The sequence below is a fragment of the Podarcis tiliguerta genome, assembly GCF_965153285.1.
Source record: "Podarcis tiliguerta genome assembly, chromosome: 2".
Lineage (NCBI taxonomy): Eukaryota > Metazoa > Chordata > Lepidosauria > Squamata > Lacertidae > Podarcis > Podarcis tiliguerta.
In genome coordinates this window covers 101,941,329-101,967,405 of record NC_139535.1, presented here as the reverse complement: position 1 = coordinate 101,967,405, position 26,077 = coordinate 101,941,329, and the positions used below count along the sequence as shown (strand labels likewise).

At 42.9% G+C, this 26,077-nt stretch overlaps 1 protein-coding gene across 3 annotated transcripts in view; it reads right to left on the bottom strand.

Moving 5' to 3' along the window:
- The window catches only part of SPATS2 (spermatogenesis associated serine rich 2), a 46,791-nt gene that overhangs the window by 5,808 nt on the left and 14,906 nt on the right, over positions 1 to 26,077 (bottom strand). For all 3 annotated transcript variants that reach the window (XM_083427613.1, XM_083427614.1, XM_083427615.1), the window contains exons 3-9: positions 12,437 to 12,516; positions 11,687 to 11,795; positions 9,928 to 9,977; positions 8,674 to 8,935; positions 7,719 to 7,925; positions 4,329 to 4,464; positions 1,022 to 1,080 (exon numbers count right to left, since the gene is read on the bottom strand). In XM_083427613.1, the coding sequence (XP_083283739.1) occupies positions 1,022 to 1,080; positions 4,329 to 4,464; positions 7,719 to 7,925; positions 8,674 to 8,935; positions 9,928 to 9,977; positions 11,687 to 11,795; positions 12,437 to 12,516 (903 nt within the window). The remainder of the gene's footprint in view (positions 1 to 1,021; positions 1,081 to 4,328; positions 4,465 to 7,718; positions 7,926 to 8,673; positions 8,936 to 9,927; positions 9,978 to 11,686; positions 11,796 to 12,436; positions 12,517 to 26,077) is intronic.

Genomic DNA, 26,077 nt, shown 5'->3' with positions numbered 1-26,077 from the left:
GAACAAAACTGAAGCCTACATTAAAGCAGATGCTTAAAACGCCAACTGTACGTAGCCCCAAAAGGCCAACTCTAGGGAGAAGGAGTTCAATAGTTATGAGGAATCCACCTAGAAGGCTTCCACACACTCTGCCCTGACTTGGACTAATTGCATTTATTAAACTGGAGCTTTCAGGACTAAACATGATGCAATATTGGAGATCTACGGATAGGATCAAATGCTAATAGCGCTAATAATAATAATAGCAACTGTGTACATTAATGCAATCTTGCTTGTACGTGAAATGCCAAGGGTTGGGAGTGGTGTTAACCCTTTCCCCCCAGGATTGATTTCCTGCTAAATAGTTACCTCACTGAAGCTGCTACTTTTCCAATGGGGGGGGGGGATGCAAAAGGTACGATATATGCGCCTGTCTTTGACATTATAATGGGACAAATGGAGGAAGCAATTTCTTTGGTATGTTATGCCTAGCCATTTAGTTCTTTAAAATAAGACCCATGCACCCAAATGACACAACTGTTGATGGAGCTATGGAGGTGTTCCTGAAGTCTTCTTATAGACAAGCCTTATTGAATTAAGTTTCATAATCAAGTTCTCACACCAAAAATGAGACTCCAGTGGGTAGCCTGCCCATTGTCTGTGCCCTAGCCCTTGTTCGACCTGTTGCTCAGGTTAGTTACAGCAGTGGAAACTGCAGTTTTGCCCATACCTGCAAGACTTTGGTATTTGTACTCAGAATTCACTCATTTAATGCCATTTTTGCCTATGAGATAATGGATTTTACATTTGGAAGGGACATGGAATGGGCTGGAGAGAAGGTCTGGCTCACTGTTTGTTTTTAAGTCACTGCATTTCCATGCTGTTGTTTAGTCGTTCAGTCGTGTCCGACTCTTCGTGACCCCATGGACCAGAGCACGCCAGGCACTCCTGTCTTCCACTGCCACCCGCAGTTTGGTCAGATGCATTTCCATACAAAAATGCTATTAACACAATTTCTTTAAAAACAAAACAAAATACTTACTTGCTTCTGCTTTCACTTTGTCCATTTCACCTAGAAGGGCTACTTCTCGATCCATGAGACTAGAAAAAAAGGAGGATAAAAGATAGAGGTGAGAGGGGCAAACCTTTTACACTCATAGCCTGTATATTGTCAGACTGTGGACAAAAAACAAGTCTGCTATAAACCCTATGCAGAAAGAACAGGGACAAGAGGCATGTGAATTGTTCATGCTGTTCAGTGAGCTTGAATGGATCAGTACCAGTATAAAGAATGAGCCAACAGATGGCAGCAGAAAACTGCAAGCCCTTTCCAGAATTTGTGACATAACTTTATTGAGTGCACAGAAACACGGCACGAACAATCAATTCACTGCCTGGAAATCAGAAGAACCTTGACTTTGAGGTTTAAGCTCTGATTCTTCAGAATTTTCTACAGTTCTAAAGGTAAAGGGACCCCTGACCATTAGGTCTAGTCGTGACCAACTCTGGGGTTGCGGCGCTCATCTCGCTTTATTGGCCGAGGGAGCCGGTGTACAGCTTCCAGGTCATGTGGCCAGCATGACTAAGCCACTTCTGGCGAACCAGAGCAGCGCACAGAAATGCCGTTTACCTTCCCGCCAGAGCAGTACCTATTTATCTACTTGCACTTTGACGTGCTTTCAAACTGCTAGGTTGGCAGGAGCAGGGACCGAACAACGGGAGCTCACCCCGTCATGGAGATTTGAACCACCGACTTTCTGATCAGCAAGTCCTAGGCTCTGTGGTTTAACCCACAGCGCCACCTGCGTCCCTTTTCTACAGTTCTAGGTGGCCTTAATTCTTTTGCTGCAAATGCTGTTGCCCACATAATCTGAAATGGCACCTCAAAGGACCACACACACAGCCTAAGGCAACTGTGTCTGCCACAGGAAGGCTGGTTCTCTGGAGGGAAATCTATTGAAAGAAAGCTTAGCATTGTGTTCTGTTCTCGTTCCACTGCTTGGTATGTCTTACGGAAGACAATATGACAATATAACATCTTTTTAAAACCGACTGCAACTCCTGTGGTGTTAAGGAACAATTCTGCTGTGTCAACCATCACAGCATCTAAAACTAAAATTCTTCCAAAACTGGTTGCTCCTGTGACACCCTTCCTGCTTTACATACTGACATGAATTGGTTTCCTCAGAAATGGACAGAAAAGCATTTCATTTGTCTGCACTGACTTCAACCCGTGCAACTGTTGTTCCTTGAAACCCACAGGGAATGTGGAAGAGATTCTTTCTAGCAGACCCGTCACTGCGTTTTAAGGAAAAGGCAAATAATCTTGGCTATAATGTAGAGCCAAACTGACCCCAGGCTCAGTGTTTTATCAGTCCTGTGTACAAAAGCCTCCCTGCAGGAACCTTCTCTACTTGACATTTATTGAAGGAGGTTCCCCTGGCTTGCTTCCAAACAGGCACTATATATCCCTGTGTCACGGAACTGAACTTCCTGGTTTCTGCTGATTCCACCCTCACCCTTTCCATAGCAACTGGGACACACAGACTTATCTGAGCCAGGCTGCTGAACCACACTCGGGTCTTTGACCTTTCTGAACGTGACGCAAGTGTGAGTCAAAGAGCAAAGAATTAATTGTTACAAGAGGAGGACTTTTCAAGCCAGCAAAACTAGAGCTCTCATTTTGCAGAGATTATAACCCACAGAAAGGGGCACTGATGGGCGAAAATAATGCAAATAATGCTTGACCAATTGATTATTATTATTTATTAAATTTATATACCACCCTATAAAGGTAAAAGTAAAGGACCCCTGGAAGGTTAAGTCCATTCAAAGGCGACTATGGGGTTGTGGCGCTCAAAATAATGCTTGACCAATTAATTATTATTATTTATTAAATTTGTATACCGCCCTATAAAGGTAAAAGTAAAGGGCCCCTGGACGGTTAAGTCCAGTCAAAGGCGACTATGGGGTTGTGGCGCTCATCTCACTTTCAGGCCGAGGGAGCCGGCGTTTGTCCACAGACAACTTTCCGGGTCATGTGGCCAGCATGACTAAACTGCTTCTGGCGCAATGGAACACCATGACGGAAACTAGAGCACACGGAAATACAGTTTACCTTCCCGCTGCAGCGGTACTTATTTATCTACTTGCACTGGTGTGCTTTCAAACTGCTAGGTTGGCAGAAGCTGGGACAGAGCAATGGGAGCTCATCCTGTTGAGGGGATTCGAACCGCGGACCTGTCGATCGGCAAGCCCAAGAGGGTCAGTGGTTTCGACCACAGCGCAGGTCTCAGGGCGATTACATCATAAAATCACAATGTAAAAACACGAAATACATGATAAAAATAAAACAACCCAATAGCCCACACACTCCCAACACATTTTAAAAGGGCATTGGATGCCAATCAGCCAAAGGCCTAGTCAAAGAGGAACATTTCCCCCTGACACTTAAAGGTGTATAATGAAGGCACCAGCTGAACTTCCCTGGGGAGAGCATTCCACAGATGGGGAACCACTACAGAAATATGCTAATACTATGGGGCAAAACTCAGTAACTGCCTCAGTCACTTTTCCCCTCTGGAAGAGCCCACTCACCCGAGAGACAGGGAGGAAGTGCATGCAAATTTTGGAAAGCACATGAGTTGAAAAAGGAAACTGGAAAGAGTGTCACTCTTCCAACTTTTTCCTTCAGCAATGTGTGCTTTTCAAGGAAGACAGAGGTGACTGCCCTCGCCACCTTTTGACCAAGGGGCTCAGCTGTTTTGCCATCTGACCAGGGGAAGACTTCAAGAGCACCACTGAGCCCATGGGTGCCCCACTGGCAACCCCTGAATTAAATATCTATTCCTTCAGAATTTAGTTATGCTTCACCACGTCAGAGTGCACAATTGCAACAAGGGCCTCACAGGGGATTTTTAAACCTGGAACCATTGGCATACAGATCAGGGGCTTCACGTCTTCAGCTCTTCCCCCAAAAGGGGGATTTCCTTGCGGTTGTGGGCATTTCAAGACATGCATAGTTCAGTGGCTTCAAGGAACAATGGGAGGAGGTTGTGACTGCCTTTAATGCAGAACTGTCATATGATGTTTCAGGGTCCAATAGCTTGGATCGGTAGCCAGGTTTGTAACATGAAGACCACCACCAGCTTCAGTTACTGGTGGTAGCCTTTCCAAACAACCACCATCAATGAGAAGATACACTTGACCATGTACACTACCTACATGACTACCTTACAAGTGACAGGCCCCAAGGAAAACACTCGTAACAGTAAAGTGGTTGCCTTTTTCCAAGACATGTTAAACTTATTCATATCTGAATAATTCAGCCTCTACAGGTGTTAGCATACCAGCTCTGAAGTTCTGCAAAGGCCTGTTTCATTTTCTTAATGGAGGCATCCATTTCTTCTTTAACTACAACACGATACCGAGCCAGTGACACAGTGCACCGTTGGAGGTCTTTCACTGATTTTTCAATATTAGAACCTGCCGGGGGAAAAGAAACACACAAAGCCATCTAGTATTAGTCCATCCAAGTTTTCCAAATTGCTATAAAAGCAGAGGAGACGAACTGGATCCGCCTGAAGGCCCAATCCAGAACTGGCCAATCCTCCATGGAGCATTTTTGACAGGTGCATGGGACCGCCTACCGGGAAATCCCTTGAAGCTAGGCAATTCAATTTCAAAAGGAAGTTTTGGGCACACACTCTAAGGGGTGCTCTTCCTCTCTTCCTTCACATGAATTAAGCCATGGCTGCAAAGGTTCCTGGTAAAAGCGGGCCTGCATCCGGCACAAAGTTTAAATTCAGCAGCAAATGTAAGCCCTGCCTTCAGTAGAATCAACTCAGGAGTTCCCAATCAAAGTTCCTAGGTGAGACTCATCCTAGTGGGGCTTGCATTCAGCAATGAAATTAATACATAGTCAACTACTGACTAATTGCCATGAAGTACCCATTTGATTTTTTAAAAAAAAAAACAGATTACCAGATTGACCAGAAGATGATATCTTGACTTCAAGAATACGCCAGATGCACTGGACTGTTGGCACATGTGGGGCATCTAATTATGAATTAAATTTCAGATTTTTAACTTTGAGAAGGCGTTTCCCCCTAGTAAACCCAAATCTGTACAAGAGTAGGTAAAGGGACCCCTGACCATTAGGTCCAGTCATGACCGATTCTGGGGTTGCGGCGCTCATCTCACTTTATTGGCCGACGGAGCCGGGGTACAGCCTCCGGGTCATGTGGCCAGCATGAATAAGCCACTTCTGGTGAACCAGAGCAGCGCACGGAAACGCCGTTTACCTTCCCGCCGGAGTGGTACCTATTTATCTACTAACACTTTGACGTGCTTTCGAACTGCTAGGTTGGCAGGAGCAGGGACCGAGCAACGGGAGCTCACCCCGTCGCGGGGATTTGAACCACCAACCTTCTGATCAAGCAAGTCCTAGGCTCTGTGGTTTAACCCACAGCGCCACCCGCGTCCCTTGTACAAGAGTAGTTTCTTCTAAAAGAAAAGATGAAAGACTCAAGAGAGAGCAATAAAGGTTATAGACACTCTGCCTCATCTCTCCAGCAGAGCACATCTCCATGCTTATTTCCATCACCAAGGCATGCTGAAGTGTTCACCCCCTGCTAAGCTAAACTGCCAGTTGCTTGTTATAGCCCTTGTTACTGAGAGAAGGTGAACCATTGATGCTGGGAGCCGGATGTTCATCTCTCCCCGAAGTTAGGGATAATGGCCATGCTTAGAATCAAGGTCTTGGAGGTCCTTGCTGCCGGCAGGTAGAGACAGGAACAGAGGAGACTAAAGGAAGGAATGGTAAGAAACTGCTGCTTCTCATTAACCACCAGGTTTCTTTGAGATACTGGCTCGCGTCATGGGGAAAATGTACACGATCTTGAAAAGTTTCCAGTAAGGAACATCGTGAAAGAATATGGGATAATACAAATTCTAAATGATATGAACAGTGGGCAACAATTGAGCAGGAAAACCAACTAATTAAAGGATTTCAGTTAACCAACTCTGTGTCTTAGTTTTATAGCAGCTGGAGGAAAGGCAGTTAACAGACAGGGTGTCATCTATAGCCTGCTCAACAAAGATGCAACATTCCTATTAAAGCGCTCATAATCCTCCCACCACTAGGCAATTTAATTAAATTCAATTTCAGCAGACTGTCTGCCTAATGCGCTCTGCAAATGAAGCCCCGGCTTACCTAACACATTCTGTACCTTACAAGAGGTCTCTGCAGCCCAAATGGAAGCAGAGCTGGAATTCAAATTCAACAGGGAAGAGACATTTCGCCTGGTGACTTATGTTCTCAAATCATCCAGGGGATAAGCCTCAGAGCTGGGAGACTGCTCAGTCATTCTGCATGCAATTTCTTCCCCAACCACAGGACTTGCAGAACAAGCATAAAACTGGACAAGAACTACAGGGGTGGCAGCAGTCTGACATTAAAGCAGGCTTGGAAAGTTACCACCAAGGCAGTGGGGAAGGAGGAGGTGAGCTATCAGTTTCAATCTTCCACAGGAAGATCACAACTCAGGACCCACCAGGTGCAAGATACCAATGTAGCAGCTAGCACAGTGTTTGTGTTAAAACACAGTGAAAGACAAGGGTGGTGATTTATTGTTTAGAAAACGTCTTCTTAATGCATTTTTACAAGATAATAAATGGACATAAAAAATTCAATGCTGTGCTATTACAATTGTTCTGTCAGCACACATATTTCTCTGTGCTAGAAGGAACCATTTTTCCTTCTTTTGCTGTTCTAATCCCAAAGCTGATTTGAGGAGGGCAGTGTATGGAGGAAAAGAAGCTGAGAAAAATCACTTTGCACCAGTGGGACTTATATTGCTGGTTCCTGCTAGTGCTATTATTTAGTTGAATCTAGCCCAAAGAGCTGCAGAACAGTAATATAAATGATTAATTTATATTGGGCTGAGGAGCAGCATGCAGACATGTTCCTAAGACTGCTGGACATGAACAAGACAAACAGAATACAGTCGTACCTTAGAAGCTGAACGGAATCCATTTGCGAAGTCCGTTCAACTTCCAAAACGTTCGACAGCTAAGGCATGGCTTCTGATTGGCTGCAGGAGCTTCCTGCAGCAAACTGGAAGCCATGGAAGCCGCGCCAGACGTTTGGCTTCCGAAAATCATTCGAAAACCAAAACACTCACGTCCGGTTTTCAATCGTTCGGGAGCCAAAACATTCGACTCCCAAGGCGTTCGAGTTTCTGTACATCTCTAATGCCTTTGTATACACTCTTTACAGCATATGGAACTAATAGCTAACAACTTTCAATTTTATATCCAGTTTTCAAGATCCCATTGATGTGGGCACATTTATTTCTCTCATCTTTTATACCACCATTCTTCAAGGAGTTGGGAGCAGCATATATGATGGGCCAGGTTCTTCCTCTTCTACCTTCATAGAAGCTGTGAGGGAGGGTCAGGCTGAGAGTGACTTGGGACAATGTCATCCAGTGTTGTTTATGGCTGAGCAGGCTCTTGACCTAGGTGTCTTTTGGATCCTAGTCCAATGCTATCCATTCCTACCCCCATGGTGAGGCAAGAGGCGGCACACATTAAAACTTTTCAGCCCAGTAATTAGAACAAATGTAGTCACTCTGTAGCTGTTTCCAGATCTGCTCGGCGAAACTATGATGTGCTCAGCGAAGCCTAGAAAATGAACAACAGAATCATGCAGCAGTCACAGATCCCACCCAGCCTACCTAGCTTTTTGTTGCCAGAGGACGCAGGGACCTCATCCAGCATCGTCAGAGATGAAGGGGCAGGTGAATGGTTGCTGGATACAGGCCTGGAGAGCGGCTTGCTGGAGCTTCTCAGTTCAGGCTGCACCCGGAGAGGCTGGGCATTCTGGGAAGAGCGTGTGGTGGCAGGCTTTGGACTGAGGTCTGCTAGCCCGTTTTCTAATGTTACTAAAGAGGGAGGAAAAGAAGGTCCTATTTCATGCATCTGAAGATCGTAACACAGTAAAACAGTGCAATTATGTAAGCCAGGGTTCCCAAACTATTTTTCCTAGGCACCTCTTTATAGTTTTGGCAGAGCACCATATCGCCAGAAAGAACAATGTGCTATGAACGCTCATCTACCTAGAAGATACACTAGCATCCATCTATATGAAGCCACTTCTAAGTGAGCCTTTAGTGCAAAATTTAGATACCCAACCTTATACAGCCATACCTTGGTTTTTGAACAGCTTAGTTCTCATTTTGGCTCCCAAACGCTGCAAACCTGGAAGTGACTCTTCCGGTTTGCAAACTATTTTGGGAAGCCAAACGTCCAATGTGCCTTCCGAAGCTTCTGAATGGCTGCAGGAGCTTCCTGCAGCCAATCAGAAGCCATCCTTTGGCTTCCGAACCTTTTGGAAGTTGAACCGACTTCTGGAACAGATTCCGTTTGACTTCCAAGGTACGACTGTAACAGAATTCGTTCCTATTGCCATCTCCTTCCTCTGGGAACCTGGAATAGTTTCCACCGTATTTCCAAAGAACTAGCTGACCTCCTTTCTGTTAAAAGTGCTAATCAGCAAAAAAGGTATTTAATCTGTTTTTATTATTATTACATATTTAAGCACAGCAGAAGGGAGAGAACAAGGCCCTCCTATTTCTTTACACACACAAGCAGCAGTACTGCTTTTCGGCAACAACCTGACAGAGAACTAACCTGCTCCATCAGGCACCTCAGGCATTGCAGGCTCGCCCTCCTCCAACTCTCTGGCATCTATGGAAAGCGCATCCAAACCTTCGCTGAGGGAGTCCACAGACTCTGTGTCATTGGCCGAGCCATTGACATGGTAACCGTTGATCCCACCCTTATCAGATGAAGCTACAGACTGTTCTTCTTCGGTGGATGCTGGCTTGCTGGGGTCAGGAAGGCTGGCCCTCGATTCTGCAGGAGGCTTTGGCTTAGTTTTCTTCTTTTTGTTCTAGGGATTAATACATCCACCCCACCAAGGGGGAAGGGGGAGAGGAGAGGAAAACGCTAAGCTTCATTTCCAGGATCATTCTTACTACTTGAACATCAGATAATTAGATACTTTATAGCTGAACGTCCTAGGCATTGATCCCTTAAAAGTGGGATGGATTTATTTAACAATTAGAACCGACAGACTGAGATTAATGTGGCCCAAGTGTACTATGCATGGCAACTGTGCATAGAGAAAGACTTTAGTGCAGGAGAGCATTAAAAACACTGCTCTCAACCATCAATTATTCTGAAGGACTGGCTGCACTCACAGATGTGTGCACACCACTATTTTGTACAAATGCAGAAAAGGCACAGGATGTGTCACTGGGCTCTCATGGGCTCTGAGAGTTGCAGCTTTCCATTTTTAGCCCTTGCAACCGAAAAGGTGTGCTTGACAGCGAGTGAGAACCACACTGCGAAATCTTAGAAGCCAGGGACATGGCTGAGTAACATTTTCACTGGCCAAAGGGATAACAATTTAATCAAGAAATCAGAAAACTACCCCTGAACCTGGAAGAAGCCTAATAGACAGGTGCCAAGGAACAGTTTTGCAGGACTAGGAATTTTTTTCAGCATGCCAGCTGAAAATGTTCCCACATGATACCGTCTCTCATGAATGGTTTGTGGTTTTATATTCTGCTTATTCTGTGAACCAACCCGCAGGTACAGGGCAGTATTTTACACACCCACCCACCAATACTGCTAAGCAGAAGTGAATTGTGGTTTTGAAACTTTGTTCCAAAAGCTACCAGACACTGGAGTAGTTTCTCAGATCAACATTACCTAGTAATAAATCCGCAGTGCTGCCCTACGACAAATTCTCTTTTTCTTGCGTCATTGCCGTTTGGTGTGTGTGGTACAAGAAGATGGGCTTAGAAAGCCCCATGGTCCTTCCAGAAAGACTCCAAACCAACCCAATACACTGCAGTTCAAGACCAAATTAAGGCTTACCTTTTTCTTTCCAGTTACTGTCCATTCTTTCAACACTGCACTGGCACTACCTGTTTTCGAAAAAGAAAAATCGTAAGCAGAAATGTATTATGAATTATGCGCTATGAATGCGAAGTAGAAAGGAGATAGTAACACGAGATAGTAAAAGAGAATCTAGAGTTACATAAGTAACTGATGTGGCACAGATAGCACACGAAGGGAAGAATTATATATTTCTTTTCTGCCCATGGGTTGGAAAGCAGACCATCCTCTTATCCCCAGGTGTTTTCTGAGAGTTTTTGACCAAAAAAAAAAAGAGAAAAATATAGCAGAGCCTGAATTTCCATGAAGTTAGAGCCAGGAAAACGAAGGAGGGATGAGGATTTACGTACAAGGGGCATCTAAATGCTCTTGTAGGAATTTTCTCTTTCTGTGTGTGGTATTAAAAGCCTTTGTATGTTACAAAGTGCCTGTTTGGTTTGGGCACAAGAAATGTCAGCGAGAACTAGATAAAACTGATACAGGCTGCTGCAGAGATCTAATTTGAACTCAAGTGTGCCCCCTTCTGAATCACAGTATTCCACGCAATGTGTTGCAGCATGCATGTGCTGGAGCAATAAAACTGCATTAATACAGAGGTGTTTCCTGGCACTGGAAGTACAGCCTACTAACTTCCAAGTAACTAAAAAGTTATTTCTAGCCATTGCATAGATAATTTACACATTGGTTGATTTTTTTTTTTATGGTAGTGTAGCGACAAAAGAGTTTAAGAACTCTGTGCGTACAATTCTAGTTTCAATCCTATACCGAAATATGGCCTTTTTGTTTCATGTGGATCCTAAATAGATTCTGAAAGAGTATATGCAAAAAAAGAAAGAAAGAAAGAAAACATATTCAGGAATGAAACCAATGTGCTGCTCATTCTGAGAAAAGCCAAGAAAAACTCTCCCTATGTAGTCTAAAGACAATTACCATTTAATGAGAGGTACATTTGGGCTGGCCACCAAACTGGCTCTTGTCCAGCCTCAAGTAATAAACATTTAAATGTTCATGTACCTACATAAGCATATACAAAAGAATGAAGCAGGAAAAGTGGGAATTTATATTGTCAAGATGGTGCAATATAGAACCCAGATGCTAAAGCAAAATTGTACTGATCCAAGCACACAAACGTCTGAGCCGAGAAACAAATTTCTAGCCCACGTTGACTGAAAGTAAAATCTAGAAATGTATGGCTGCTTCTTCATTCAAAAGTTAGAAAACAGTATTTTGGGGGCTTTGCACACATATGTCGTACATGAACCAAATATTCGTTTTAAGTATGTATACTTGTGTGAAAGTTGCAGGAATATCTATTTTGCCACAATGATGCATATTTGGATGTCATGCTTGCTTGTGATCTTTGTAAAATAGTTGCCCAGGAGACTTTCCCCTCAACAGTTTACAGAGCTGAGGACTGATTTTCCCTTTTATGTGGATTGTCTTTGCATGTAAAACATGCAAAGGAAATAAATGTTTAGAGTGGAACTCTTTACTCTTACACCCTTCCTTCTTTTCCAGTCTTTCTCCATACCAAATTCCACACCCCAAATGTTACCTTCCTGGTCCCCAACAAAACCAAGAATCACAAACACCCACACTAAATAAACGAGGTGCAAAAGTGAAGAGTTTGTAACTGCACATATTCACAATGCAAGGCCCATAACCCCTACCCACCATTTATCCCCATCACAGATGATAGCCAGCATCTGAGATAGAACCTGGTTATTAAAAAACTCACCTTCCATGAAAGCCTGCACCGTTCGATCTACACAGTTATCAAAGTGCTGCAGCACCAGGATAATTTCGTTGTTGCTGCGGTTGGGGACTATTGCTCTCACAGCACTGATCTAGAAAAATGAGATATGCAGGTCACATATTAACCACTTGCTTCCAAGTCAAACATTTCCCCTTGCTTCCAACACAGGAAACTAGTTAAGTTTCTTTTCTTCCAGCTGATGTCAGTTTCAGTTTTGCTCTGGGAACAGCCCATTAGTGTTGTTTTCTCTGGCAATGTTTTTCTGAAGCCCATCCCAAGGAAGCAAACCTCTCACAGACGCTATAGCTGGAAGCAACATGAACACACAGCAGCACTGAAGCCACCTGGGTCCCTTTTGCTTCAGTTATTACTGCAACGCTTACATTTTGACTCAATATGTTGCCAAATGCAACTGGCCAGTACATCTCTGCCCCCAAATAAATGCTAGCTCCCCACTCTTTTTTTGGTAATGCACATGTCTCAATCACGGCTTTAAAGTCACTTGCAGGAATGGCAGAGGAAAGGAGGCAAGGGAGAAATGGAGAGTTACAGAGAGATCATTTCCCCCCAAACCAGTAGTACAGGAATCAAAGAATCAAAAGGGGTAACAGCTTTGCCTACAGCAGAGGTCTCTATCTACTCCAAATTTCTGTCCGTCGTAGATCATAAGAATCTAGCAGCAATATAACATGCCAAACTCCCAGCTACAAGAACTGTTCAGGAATTCCTTACCTTCTCTTTCATGTTTTCAAAGGTACCTCCTTGAGCCATCACAGTATTGGACTGCACATCAAAAATAAATCCTGATGAATCTGATGAAGTGGAAAGAGACACAGACTATTCAGAATGAAAGGAACCAAGAAGATGGAAATAAACTCTCAGACGAATTGTAGATATACACTGTGCTGTGCAGAAAGAAAATAAAAAGTAGGCTGGAGATTATGCTAAAAGGTCTCATCCAATCCCGGGTGACAAGAGTAAGCAAACACACCCCACTAGAGAGGCAGAGTGCACAGGGGTTCCACCTGTTGAACACTGCAGCAATTGTATACACTGCCTTGAAGCAGAACTCTGAAAACAGCCAGCCTTGGCAATATGGCAAGACCAGCCCCAAATCAGACTGCCTGGGAAGAACTTGTGATGAGTTCTGAAGGTCAGAAGCTTAGTCTGGTATACTCCTAGGCATACTAAAGCTTATCTTCAAGATTTATCATTGGGTTAGACACACCTTCAACATAGCGAATCCTTAGCTCTACTTCAGAGCAAACATAACAGCAGCAGAAAATTGGGAGCAGCAATGTACAGTATTGCCTTAACAATTCATGGCCTATTCACACAACCCTCTCCTTTAGCTGATGCTCCCATTTTCAGTCAGTCCATGCCTGCTTCTCAGCCACATGTACACCATCAACATTCACTGAATTCAACCCAGGTAAGCATATGGCACACTGCTGCTGATGTAGCAAGAGCATGAACAGAACCACCTCGCTACACTTGACTGGAAGTCAACACAGGCTCAACATAGCAGGAGGCCCAGGCTGAACGGATCAGAAGGATCTTTCGCAAGATCTGCTTTGACCCGTACAGTTTTGTGAGACCCCCGACATATTGTTGAAATTCTGCTTTGTTAGCCTACTCAGGCAAAAGAAAAGAAAAATACAGAAGGATCAAAGCAGCAGCGAAGGAAGTGTAACCTCTAACAGAACTAGTCCGATATCAATTAAGACAACTGGGGCAGTCTCAATGCTGCCTTTGTTGTTTGGTACTAATCTTGAGGATAATACGCAGCTACCGAATGTGCACAGAGGAATCCATCACAGCACCAAACCTTTACTCAATATTTAATGTTGTCGCTCCCTCCTGGGTACGCAAACTGCAGTTTTTACAATTCATTTATCAAGATCTGCCAGCTGCTAATTCTGCTTAATGCTAGCATAACTGCCAGCACGCATTTATTTGTTCTGCTTTTAGGACTTGTGCGTCACCAAAGGGGTGCTCCTTTTCTGTTATTCAATTACAATTTTCAGAACTAAAAGACTGAAGCAGTAAGTGAGGAGTGGCTTGACGATCAGGATGACTGAAATCCCTGGTAAAGCCTATGTGGTTGAGAGATCAGGCATTCTCTAACCTGAGAGGTGGTGTTCAGGCTGCTGTGGATGGGGGTGCACTTTCCCTAAAGATTCAGGTGTTAATTTTGAGGGTGCTTTTAGATCTGACCTTCCCATTGGCGGCTGAAGTGGCATTCAAGACACAAAGTACCCGTAGCCAGCTATAGCCATGTCAAACAGAGGGAGAGTGGCTACAGTTCTTTACACTCCTGAAATGTTAATGCAATGTGCTGCAATGAGGCTGCCCTCGAAGACCGCTCAAAAACTAGTGGGCTTGGTTCATATGTCACTTTCAAAGCAGGGTCAAGCTCAACCACGGTTTAAAGGTGAGCATGCAGCATGGTGGTGCAAAGACTGAAAATCACAACCATTCCACTTCTCCTTCGGTCCTACTGCACCTGTACTGTTGGGAGCTAAGCCCTGGTTGGCCCCATATAAACCACAAGCAATAAGCCAAGAACAAACCTCATTCACAGCTTGTGCTATGAGTGGTTTGAAGACAAACCTAATGCAGTAGCCAAGATGGTGCCCTACAGATGCTTTGGACTACAGTGGTACCTCAGGTTAAGTACTTAATTCGTTCCGGAGGTCCGTACTTAACCTGAAACTGTTCTTAACCTGAAGCACCACTTTAGCTAATAGGGTCTCCTGCTGCACCGCCGGAGCACGATTTCTGTTCTCATCCTGAAGCAAAGTTCTTAACCTGAAGCACTATTTCTGGGTTAGTGGAGTCTGTAACCTGAAGCATATGTAACCTGAAGTGTATGTAACCCGAGGTACCACTGTATAGCTCCTAACAACTATCTAGACTGGCCAATGGTCAGGGATTATGGGAACTACAGCCCACAACACAGAGAGCATCAATGAACAAAATTATTCAGCATTCCTACTCATATTCAGTTTCTGTTTTAACACCTATATCTTTTAAACATATCCTGTCGTCAAGCTAGGTGCTACACTGTTCTGTATGTGTGTATCTCATTCTTCCTACCTAGATGTGGAACTTTGCATTCATTTCTTCTGAATTTCTTGTTTTTGGTTGGTCCAGTTGCCTGTCCTATCAAGACCTCAAATCCCTCAGCATGCTGATAAAGACCTTTGCAGGCTAGTAATGCCTGTGGGCTTACTTATGAAAAGGATGGAGCCAGTTAACTCATTCACCCAAATACAGGGATTACCTGCATATAGGAGAGCAAAATCTACATTTGAGATGCTACAGGTATTCAAAACCAATTGGGAGTGGGGAATACATTTTGCTATTGTTAAACAGTTTGGGGTCAGAAACTCACCTGACGTACTCTTAATCATTCTGCAATCTGCTTGTAGATCTCCATCTGCCTTCTGCCTACCCCGGGTTTATAGTGAAAGAACTTAAGAACAGCAGTTCTTTCTGGCCAGTAGCCAATCTATTCCAAAATCCTGCACTCATCCTGCTCCCTGCCCTGCCCCTCCCAGACCTTTTCCCACCTGGCCTGGGAGGGCAGGACCCTGACTGACTCCAGCTGCAAAAGCTGAGGCTGCTGGACCGACTCTTGGCTGGGGTATCATTTAGGGGGTATTGTTGTGGGGTGTTGCTGGTATTGGGGTTTTTTTTTTTTTGGTATATTTAATCTAGATCTTATGATTTATTTGGAAATGGTTCAATGTGTACTTCTTGATGTTTGCTTGTTTATGACTACTTTTATTATGTTGGTAATTATGCTAGCCACCTTGAGCATGACTATAACTTTGGAAAGTTAGCATACAAATAAAATGATTGACTGCTTGATAGTGGTCAACCAGATAGATGCCCATGAGAAACGCAAAAGTAGGACCTGAGCAGAATAGTGCTCTTCTGACCTGCAGTTTCTAGCATACTGCCTCCTACCAAGAAGGCAGATGATAGCCCTGATTGGTACTGATAGCTTTATCTACCATGAATTTGTCTAATCCTCTTTCAAAGCCATGCAATTGCTACTCATGATGCCCCTTGTGGGAGCAAATTCCACTCAAATGATGAGCTGTGTGAATAAGTACTTCCTTTTTTTCTGCCCTGAATCTTCCAACATTCAACTTCACTGGATGCCTGTAAGTTCTAGCACATTGAGAAAACATTTCTCTATTCACTCCTCCATGCCATGCATAATTTTAGGAACATTATCACGTTGCCTCTTACTTGCCTTTTCTCTAAACTAAAAAGTCCCAAATCCTGCAACTTTTATCATTTTGAATGCCCTAAAAAAAAAAAAAAAACCCTTCTCCAATCCTGCAATACAGTGGTACCTTGGTACCTGAACGGCTTAACTGTCGAACAAATTGACTCCCGAACGCCGAAAACCCGGAAGTAGCGTATTTTCCGCCCTATAGGATGCACTTTCCCCCCTCCAAAAATGAAGGTGAAATCTGTGTGCATCCTATGGGGCGAATACAGGCTATCGCTGAAGCTTGGAGAGCGAGAGGGGTCAGTGCGCACCAACCCCTCTCGCTCTCCAGGCAGCTATCAGCAAGCCTGGGGAGCCCGCGGGAGTTCTCGCAGGGCTCCCCAGGCTGTGGATAGCAGCCTGCCGCCCGGCGCGCCCTGAGGCAGAGCGCCCCTCGCGCCGGGCAGACATCTGCAGAATGGGGAGCCCTGTGGAAACTCCCGCAGGGCTCCCCGTGCTGCGGACAGCAGCCTGCCACCCGGCGCGCAAGGCACCCTGAAGCAGAGCGCCCCTCGCGCCAGGCAAACATCGGCCAGCCGCACAAGCTCGGGGGACAGCGGGGAGGCGCGGCGCCGCCATCCCACTGTTCCCCAACCTGGTTTTGGGGGGGAAATAAAGGGGGGGATTTCCTATGGGACGAAAAATACAGTAAGTGTTCCGGTTTGCAAATGTTTTTCGGAAGCCGAACATCCTTCTGCAGCTTCCGCTTGAGTGCAGGAAGCTCCTGCAGCCCATCGGAAGCCATGCCTAGGTTTTCAAAAGGTTTTCAGGAGTCGAACAGACTCCCGGAACAGATTAAGTTTGAGAACCAGGGTACCACTGTATTCTTTTTGCGGCGAGGCAACCAGAACTGTACACAGTACCCCTAGTGTGGTCTCACCATCATCTTTAGAAAGGCATTGTGACATTGGTGCTTTTATTTTTCAGTTCTTGTCCTAACCATCCTTAGCGTGAAAATTTGCCTTTTTCACAGCTCCCACACACTGAACCAACAGCTTCATAGCAATCCACAACACCAAGGCTTTGCTCTTGGTCAGTCAATGCCAGTTCAGACATATATGTGAAATCAAGTTTTTTGGCCTCTTCTACATGCATCACTTTACACTTGTTTACATTGAACTGCACTTGCCATTTTACTGCCCATTCACAATTTATCTAGCTTCTGTATCTTGCCTCCATGCCCAAAATTCAAAGTCCTCCAAGGCAGTAAAAATGTAACATCTATCTCTCAAAGTCCATTCACAAACTAATCAATATGCCGATCTCTTGTTTGACTTTAATAGATACTGCACTGACCCTTGATGCAAGTTGTTGTGCGTAGGATCTGCTATTGTTGGGGAATGTTTTCATGAAACATGCTTTTTCGTGACTCTGGATTCTCTTTCCTTTGTTAAGAAATGGTTGAAAAAAGCAGCCAAGACAGTTATCGGTTAACTGCTCCTCTCTAGGTGCTTAAGATCTCAGCTTGCCTGCTAACAATGACACAGCAGTCTTTGTTTTCATAAGCAGCAGCTTGCAATTCCAGAACTTGAGTAGCAAGTATGCATTCACAGTATGATCAAGCCACTGAAAGCAGAAGAGGTTTGCCCTTTATGATTGCTGTTTTTTCTTAAGCTCATGGCATGCTGAAGCTCTTCCTTTTGAGTGGATGTGATCAATTCCATAGACCAGGGGGTGGGCAGGAGGTAGATCATAATCTATTTGGAAACTGAGGGAATTTTGAAATGTATCAGCCAGGATATTTGGCACCTTGTTTAGCACAATAACCCCCCCCCCCAATGCCGCTAAAATGAAGAAAGCTGGCAGAGGGGAAGAACAAAGACTTGTGTGCAAAAGGGCTGTGAGCTCCACTCAATTCTGGGACTTAAACCAAATTCCTGGGCCTAGAATTCTTTAATTCTATCTCTTTTGCACATGCCTCCAGTTAGTGGCTCTCTCGGGATTCCAGTAAAAAATGAGGCAGATCCTGAAAGTGTGAACTCTGCCCATTGCTGCCATAGACTCAAAACCTTAACTGTTCACAGCTTCCTTTCACAAAGAGTCTAAGGCATGTATGTAGCCATTACAAGTCATTTTATTCAAGGCTACTGTTCTAAACCACTCTTTTTCATACCACACCAAAACTAGTTTGTTAAATAGCTGCAATCCTGGAAACACCTCACAGACCATAGCATTATCCATTATTTGGCCCTAACTTTCTTGGGGGAACTTCTGTAGTTTCAGTGCCCACACCTTGAAAGATAACCAAGTGTTAATAACATTGTGTGCATATAGGGGGAGAGTGATTTTACACACACACACACAAACACACAAGATGCTCAATAGCAACTGTCCAACATTGTAAAGATCCAACCAGTTTGCCAAGTTCTCTACTAAAGTTAAACCCAACCCTGCACCTTCTCTCAAAACAATGCCAACAAGAAGATATACTTAATGGAAAGGCAAGCTATTCACTTCTAATTTAGTATGACAGAAAATGGGCTTCATAATCAGTGAACCCCAACATATCCTGATTTAGAAACATCTTAAGCATGCATATTGTAATCCATGCTTCTGTAAGCACGACCATGGATACAGTCACAGATGATATGCCACCCACCTGCCACGTCAGTAGTGGAAGTTACATAATAAGCCTGTTATCAGTGACAGTTTATACTGACCTTTCCATGCAACTCCCCAAAGTACAGATCACAAGGGTCAAACTAGATGCAATGCCAGCATGCACAATAGTTATTTCCATATATTCACTCCTGCTGTTAAGACCCTGCTGTTTTACAAAGAATATGCCAGTAAGGAATGAAAATAGACCAAGAACTTGCAACTAACCTGCACGATAACTTAGCTCTACATATCAGCACCAAAAGCTTTCCTAAAACATCTCTGAGCACATCAAAAACTTTTTGTTTCTGAATTTCTTTTCCTTGTTAAAAAGGTGATCCACTCATCAGATGTTTATACTTGAAAACCTCTCATTATGGTATCAACAGCACAAGTCTATCAATGCAGCATAATCCACCACATTATGAACAGCAGCTTCTAGAAAACGATGAAACATGACATCTTCAACAAGAAAATTATGCACATTTGGCAGTACTGCTAAACTAACATACTTCTGTAAATTATTCATTGGGATTTCTACTTGTCATTGGAGCTGCACTTCAAGCACAGACAGGTGTTTATTAGGAGATTAAGGGGGGTGAACAGATTATTATCGTGTTCAGTTATATCACGGCTGACAATGCTTTTACAGAATTTTACAAGCAAAAAGCAGACACGTCCCTGCCCCTAGTGAATTCACTATTGCACAAAGTTGTGTGTATTTTCAATAGATCTCTTTGATGGCCTAGCTATACAAATAAACAGGATATAGTATGAAGAAATTCTGTGCAATGCTGGCACTGCAGTTCTCAAATTGTCACAGTGACCCTTTTTACTGCAAGGCTGTTGGCCAGTTTATAATGAGCCCTTTCTCTATACTGTGTAACTTCAGGCTGCAGCCACATTCCCCACAATAAAATAAAACAAATAAAAAACCCTAAAAGGTAAGGAAGGAAGCTAGGTTCAACATTCTTTCCTAGCTAGCAGGCATGGGGAAGAAAATTCAAACATGATCATCATCTGCTGCCTGAATTGGTACAGATGAGGAAAATCTTACAGCTCTAGCATTGTCCTGGTTAAAGCGGCCAGGATGGTGGGCAAACTGAACTTTCATTTTCCTTCATACTTGGCAATCACAGACCTAGTGATCTTCTACCGTAAAGGGCAGCTTTCTACTTGGAGAACCACTGTGTTGGGATAAATCTTACAATCGCCAGAATTAGTTGAACAGAGGCCAAACAAAAGGCGCTTTGAAAACATTTCTAACTGCACTATAAGGGCAACTTTACAGTCTGTATAAAAGACTGCTCTATATACATGCAAAAAGAGATGTAGCATTGTGAGGTGGATATTCACATCTGTACATGCAGACACTCTACCATGGCTCCAAAGCTCATGTCTGCTGCATGGTCCTGTGTGTTTAAATACAGTGGTGCCCCGCAAGACGAATGCCTCGCAAGACGGAAAACCCGCAAGACGAAAGGGTTTTCCGTTTTCAGAGGTGCTTCGCAGGACGAATTTCTCTATGGGCTTGCTTCGCAAGACGAAAATTTTTTTCCGCTCCCCATCCCCTTTTTCTAAAGCGCTAAGCTGCTAATAGCCTTTTAGCAGCTAATCCGCTAATCCCTTAAGCCTTTAATAGCCATTAATAGCCCTTAAACTGCTAATAGCGCTAATCCGCTAATGGGCTTGCTTCGCAAGACGAAAAAACCGCAAGACGAAGAGACTCGCGGAACGGATTCTTTTCGTCTTGAGAGGCACCACTGTACCTTCAAATGTTAAGGTGTCCATCACACACTAAAACAGACAGTGCATACTTGAAACACATCTGTCACGCTTAACATTAAGTGGCACTTAGCTTCCAAGATAACACTTCCAATAATACAGAGCAAGTTGAATGGGTGAATAAAACACTCTTTGCTTTCCTGTAGATGCCAGGAAATACTTTTAGGGCACCTCTAATTACTCATCCTGTTATTACCTTCCAATTCTGTTTAACAGCAGCTGCCCTCCAATTTACAGGCAATAGCAAGTCACACCTAGTAATTTAAACCCAAGAGCACGGTGAAATCTTGCTGCTTTTATAAGTGAAAACTTAACAAAATAGACCATTAGGGTAATTTTTAAATTACAGGAGAGAAACTGTCCTCTCAAGTCATTCCCAGCTGCACTGAAGAAGCAACAGCAAGAAATTCAAGCACCTTCTTAAATTCAGCCAATCTAGTCCTATCTGAAAATACAGCATTAGATAAATTAAAAATTGCATTAAAAAACCAGTAATCAACTTCAATTTTGGAAATTTGTAAACTAGCAATAATGTCAATATTTGACAAACAAAGATTATTCCATCTTTTAAGTAACTAGGGAGGAGGTAGAATGCTAATTTATAATTCTAAAAAAGAAACGGCAACACATGCAGTGGATTAAGAAAAACAGGTCTCTATAGCAATTAATAGTTATATTAAAATACATTTTTCTAAATCCCCTAATGTAGCTAATATTTTGATATCTATCAATTTTGTACCATAAGTCCACAAATGCAGTTACCTGTAACATATAAGAAATAGTATGTCTTTTTAATCAACTCCAACTCTCAAGAACCATTTCATATGCTAAGAAATAAGTGGAAACATCACAAGCACCCACAACGTATACCATTATACATGGGAGCAACTATTTTTTCATAGATGTCATAAGAAGCCGAGACCAGCTGTTGCTCACTACAATGTAAGTGTGAGTAAATGCCTCTCAAGAAGAATTCCCCCCTCCCCCCGGTAATACATGGTCACGCATGATACACTCAACCATAGTGTACTCATTCACTTTGAGATGCACGAAGTAGCTTGCAAATTCACTTTGAGCTGTCCAAAGGTTAGGACATCATCTGCTTCTCTACTATCAGCTCAAAAGAAACAGCTGGGTCATGCAGGGATATTGGCATTTCAGTTTCTGAAATTTACAGCCTCTATTGCTAATACTTCTGACAATGGTGAATTAGCAGAACGAATCTTAAAAATATTTACTTGTGCTGTTACCATCAAGGAGAATTGCTCAAATGCCTACCAGTGCTTTTCCATGGAATTTATAACTAGTTATAATGGGAAGACATTAAATTTATGACTAATGTCTTCCGCACTGGCATTAGTTAGAATCATTCTGTAATAAGCCACAGAAAAGTCATGCATCTAAGCTAAAAGAAACCATAATTCAAACGCACAGATATATTCTGCTAGAAGAGAAGTATTAAGTTAGGGTGCAAGAATTATGAGCCGAAACTTTCCCTGGGTACTTAGAAAAAACCACAACATTTTCACAATGTCTGAACATTTCATCAATGGTGATGGTGGAATAACATGGTTCCCGAGCTGCATTTTGAAAAGGTTGGTTCCTATTGCAAATAATTAAAAAGTCAGGGTTTGCTCTAAATACTGAATGGGAAATATAGGAGCTTTCAATTTTGACAATTACTTTGATTTTAAAAACCCCAGTAACATTCCTTTCTAGCAGCTGTATAAACAAAATTAAAGATACACATACAGTCTGGTGTACATAGGAAGATAGGGGAGCAGGGGTACAACAGGAAAAGAAATGGAGAATTAATAAGTAAGGGCCCAAAAGCCAAAATGTCTTCTAAATTCTGTTTAACATCCCAAGTGAGTTTGCAACTGCAAATATCACACTGATTCAGTTGTAGCTACACGACTTTAAGTAATGATAAAATTATGAGCTCAATTTAGGAAACCAGGAGATAAATGATTGAAACAGAATATTCAAGCTGTAGATACATCTGCACAGTTGTTGGATCCAGGGAAGAGCAAGTGCAGCACCGCTGTTGGTGGTTGGGTTTTCCCCAAAAAACTCTGATCTTTCAACAGCAGCTTCCCGGGGAGAACAAGCCAGCCTTTGAAATTTGTGTGCAAGTGGGACTCCTGATGCACACAATGGGAGTTGTTGCTGAGAGGTAACAGAAAATCCAACTGCAAGCCCAAGTGTTTTATGTACAGAGGATCAGTAGATTGAGACCATCATTTTATCACTATTTTAAGTGGTGTAGTTACAACCGAATGTGCCCATTATTGTGATCCTTGCACTTGTTTACTTTTGTAACTTGCTCATTCTTTCAAACTGGGAATTCAAAATCAAGGGTAACTAAGCCAGAAGTACCAGAAAGAAGTTTAACACATGTTAGCTACTGCTGGTGGGATGGGATGCAATCAGGTAAGACACATTTTGACAAGATAGTAAACATGCTTAGAGTGGTTCTTTAATAACTACTTTAAAGTAAATAGTGAATAATACAATCAAAGGATTTATAAAGAACTGAAGAGGAAATTTCAATCAGCCCAGACACTGAGGTCCTCCTCCGAGGGTCTTCTGTTGGTTCCCTCCCTGTGAGAAATGAGGGTCTTCTCGGTAGTGGCGCTCTCCCTGTGGAATGCCCTCCCTTGATAAAAGTACCTCCTGTAAAGCCACTTTCCAGATTAAGATGTTAAACAGATCAACTACTTTTTGGGGTTCAGTCCCCACAGAGATCATCTGTACTCTTGCAGATCATCTGTACAGATGGAAACTAAATTAATACTTTTTAAATGTAAGCTCCAGATGCTTTTCTACCCACACCTGTTCAATTTGACTCAGTGTCTACTGCTCCAACAGTTGGAAATGCAACAGAAAGTATGAGAACTATTTCTCACAGGCTGTTTGATTTCTGGCTTTTAATCTATTAAGCACATCCTATTTTTCAAGATTCAGATTTATAATAATCTTTAGTTAAAAGTACAGAAGTCTCTCTTTTGCTTTGGCCAATCAACAGTTCACAATGTGAACTCTGTTTTGAACAAGTTAACCAACAAAGGACTCAAATTGGACAGAGGAATCAGTAGCTTGTCTGCGCAGCTGCCAGGCCCTCTACTGGTGACAAAGCCTTGTGGATTTATATCTTGCTCTTTCACCAATGAAGTCAGCACAGCTTACATTAGTTATTTCTATTCTTATACCCTCTGCAGATAGGCTAAGATACTTAGGGCTAAGAGACAGTGACTTGCGAACTATGCTATCAAGCAGGCGTTAGGGCTGAGATGGGATCTGAGCCAAGGTTTTTCCAATCCAAGCCCAGAACGCTATTCAATATACTGTAATCTAATGCTATGACAGGTTTTGAGCCCCTCTTTCAATAGTGGCTTATCATATTCCAATTACGTTCCCCCCAAAAGACACAGAATTCAACATCATGCTAAGATAATCATTTTGTCAGTGCAAGCATTTCAGTTTGCCAGATGGAACAATCTCCCCTCTCCTCCTTCTGTGTGCTGTTCTGGGGGTTCTCCCAATCCCCCTGAGCTGATGGGGGGGAGTCCTCGGGGGCACCTGAGGGCATGAGAGGGTAGAATTCCCTTTGCGCTAGTGGGACTAGCACAAAATCCAGAGAATTCCTATTTGAAAAGTCAGCTGATAGAATTTTGTAAGCCAAGCAACCTCACTTACAACTGATCTCAGCCTGAAAGCAGTGGGATCAATTTAGGGGTGGAACAGCAAAGTAACCCGAATACTTATTGTTCTTATTTAACATAATTTTAATTGGATTTGTTCCCAACTCCTCTGAACCAGGTATTTTCGGTTTTACCACAAAATATTACAGTATCTTATTCATTTTACTGAAGAGGTAGATGAACACCCACGTTTCAGACATTAGAGGCAGAAGATGCAACTAAATATACTTGAATTTTTTTGAGAGAGACAGACCCAATGTATTGCCCATATCTAGACAAAACACTAAACCAGCCTTCTCCAACTTAGTTCCCTCCAGATTATTTGTACTCTAACTCCCTGCAGATCCAGCCAGCATAGGCTTCCTGGCTAGAGCTGATGGGAATTTAAGTCCAAAGCATGTGGAGGGCACCAGGGGTAGGGGTGTGTGTGTGTGTGTGTGTGTGTGTGCCTGCCTGATGGGACTCAATGAGACTTGCAGGTAAAAATAAGAACTGCTAAAAACATAGAAAAAACAATTGAACATCAACAGGACTAAAACTACATACATACATAAAATCTATTAAAACCATACCAATAATTACAATAAAAATAGCACAGCATCAGAGCTTTCATAAAAAGCAGTGAACTCCCATAAGCCTGTTGGAACAAGGAAGCCTACCCTTGCTGGCAGAAGGGCAACAAGGAGGGAGCCAGTATAGTTTTTATAGGAAGGGATTTCCAAAGTCTGGGAGCAGCCACTGAAAAGGCCCTTTCCCGTGTGCCTACCAAGCATGCCTGTGAGGGTGGCGGGAATGAGAGAACAGCTGGGGAAGACTGCTCTGAACTACTAAGTCAAACTCAGCATAGACCCACTAAAATGAAGTGGACTGATTTTAGTAAATCTATTGATTTCAAAGGGTTTACTCCAAATACAACTTAGCTAAATTTTAAGAGCTGTAGCTTGAGGAGTTCTGTAATGTCAGGTTTTCACCAAACTAGGTCCAGAAAAATGGATTTTCTTTGTATCTCTTCAGTGAAGATGCATTATTATTTCAACAATATTAAACTAGGCTTCTTTTCCACCGAAAACTGGCAGTTAAATCACTCTGCTTTTATGACTTCATTTAAAAATATTTAGTTCTTGTGCAATGAGAAAGGAAAAAGAAACCAGATGTTTCAACTACTCAACACTACACAGAGATACAGTTCTCAGCTGTTTTATGCCTGGGCAAAGATTATACAGGATTTATTGTCACATGTGTTTTCCTTACTGCAGCTTCCCAGTTCATATACAGATGGTGAAATAAAGGCATGAGAAATTGCAGTAATAAAATAAAGGTGGGCAAAATTATATGCACTACATGACAGTGGCCGCTGTTTGGAAGTGTGCAATGTTTGAAGCAAGCCTGAATCTTCGCTGATCCACACTAGCTAAGCTGGATTGATTCAGGCAGTCATAGCCCCAGTGCTTTTTTCCCTAGGGGTACGCAGGGGTACACATACCCCTAAACATTTTGTGAATCTTTGTACTTTTGTCCATTTACTGTATTTATTTTCCCCAATTTGAACGATAAAATGATTTTCTTGAGTCAAAATGAGAGTAGCACTCCTAAACTTTTAAACAAAAAATGCACTGCATAGCCCTACACATAATACCATTGCTTCAGACTACATCTTTCCCCCTTTATTGTAAGAAAAGGAGGAAGCAGAATGAAACATTCTCATCAGTACTTTTAAGTGGCAAGAAGGGGAGAAAGAATGAGCCCAGATTCTCCTGTGTAAGGCAATGCCCGTATGTCAGGTGTATCTGAAGAAGACTGGTCTTCACAGTGCTGCTGACAAGCCTGGAAAAAAAATCCCAGGCACCAAGCTGCTCAAACTCTTGTATAACTTAAAGGTGGCACGCTTTACTTTGAAAGTTGGGCTGTCCTGAGCAGAGTTTATGGCTGTATAACACCAATGCCTTTTTTAACAAGAACAATTTTCCAGCTCTGGTGCCAGAAAGTGTGTCATCGGGG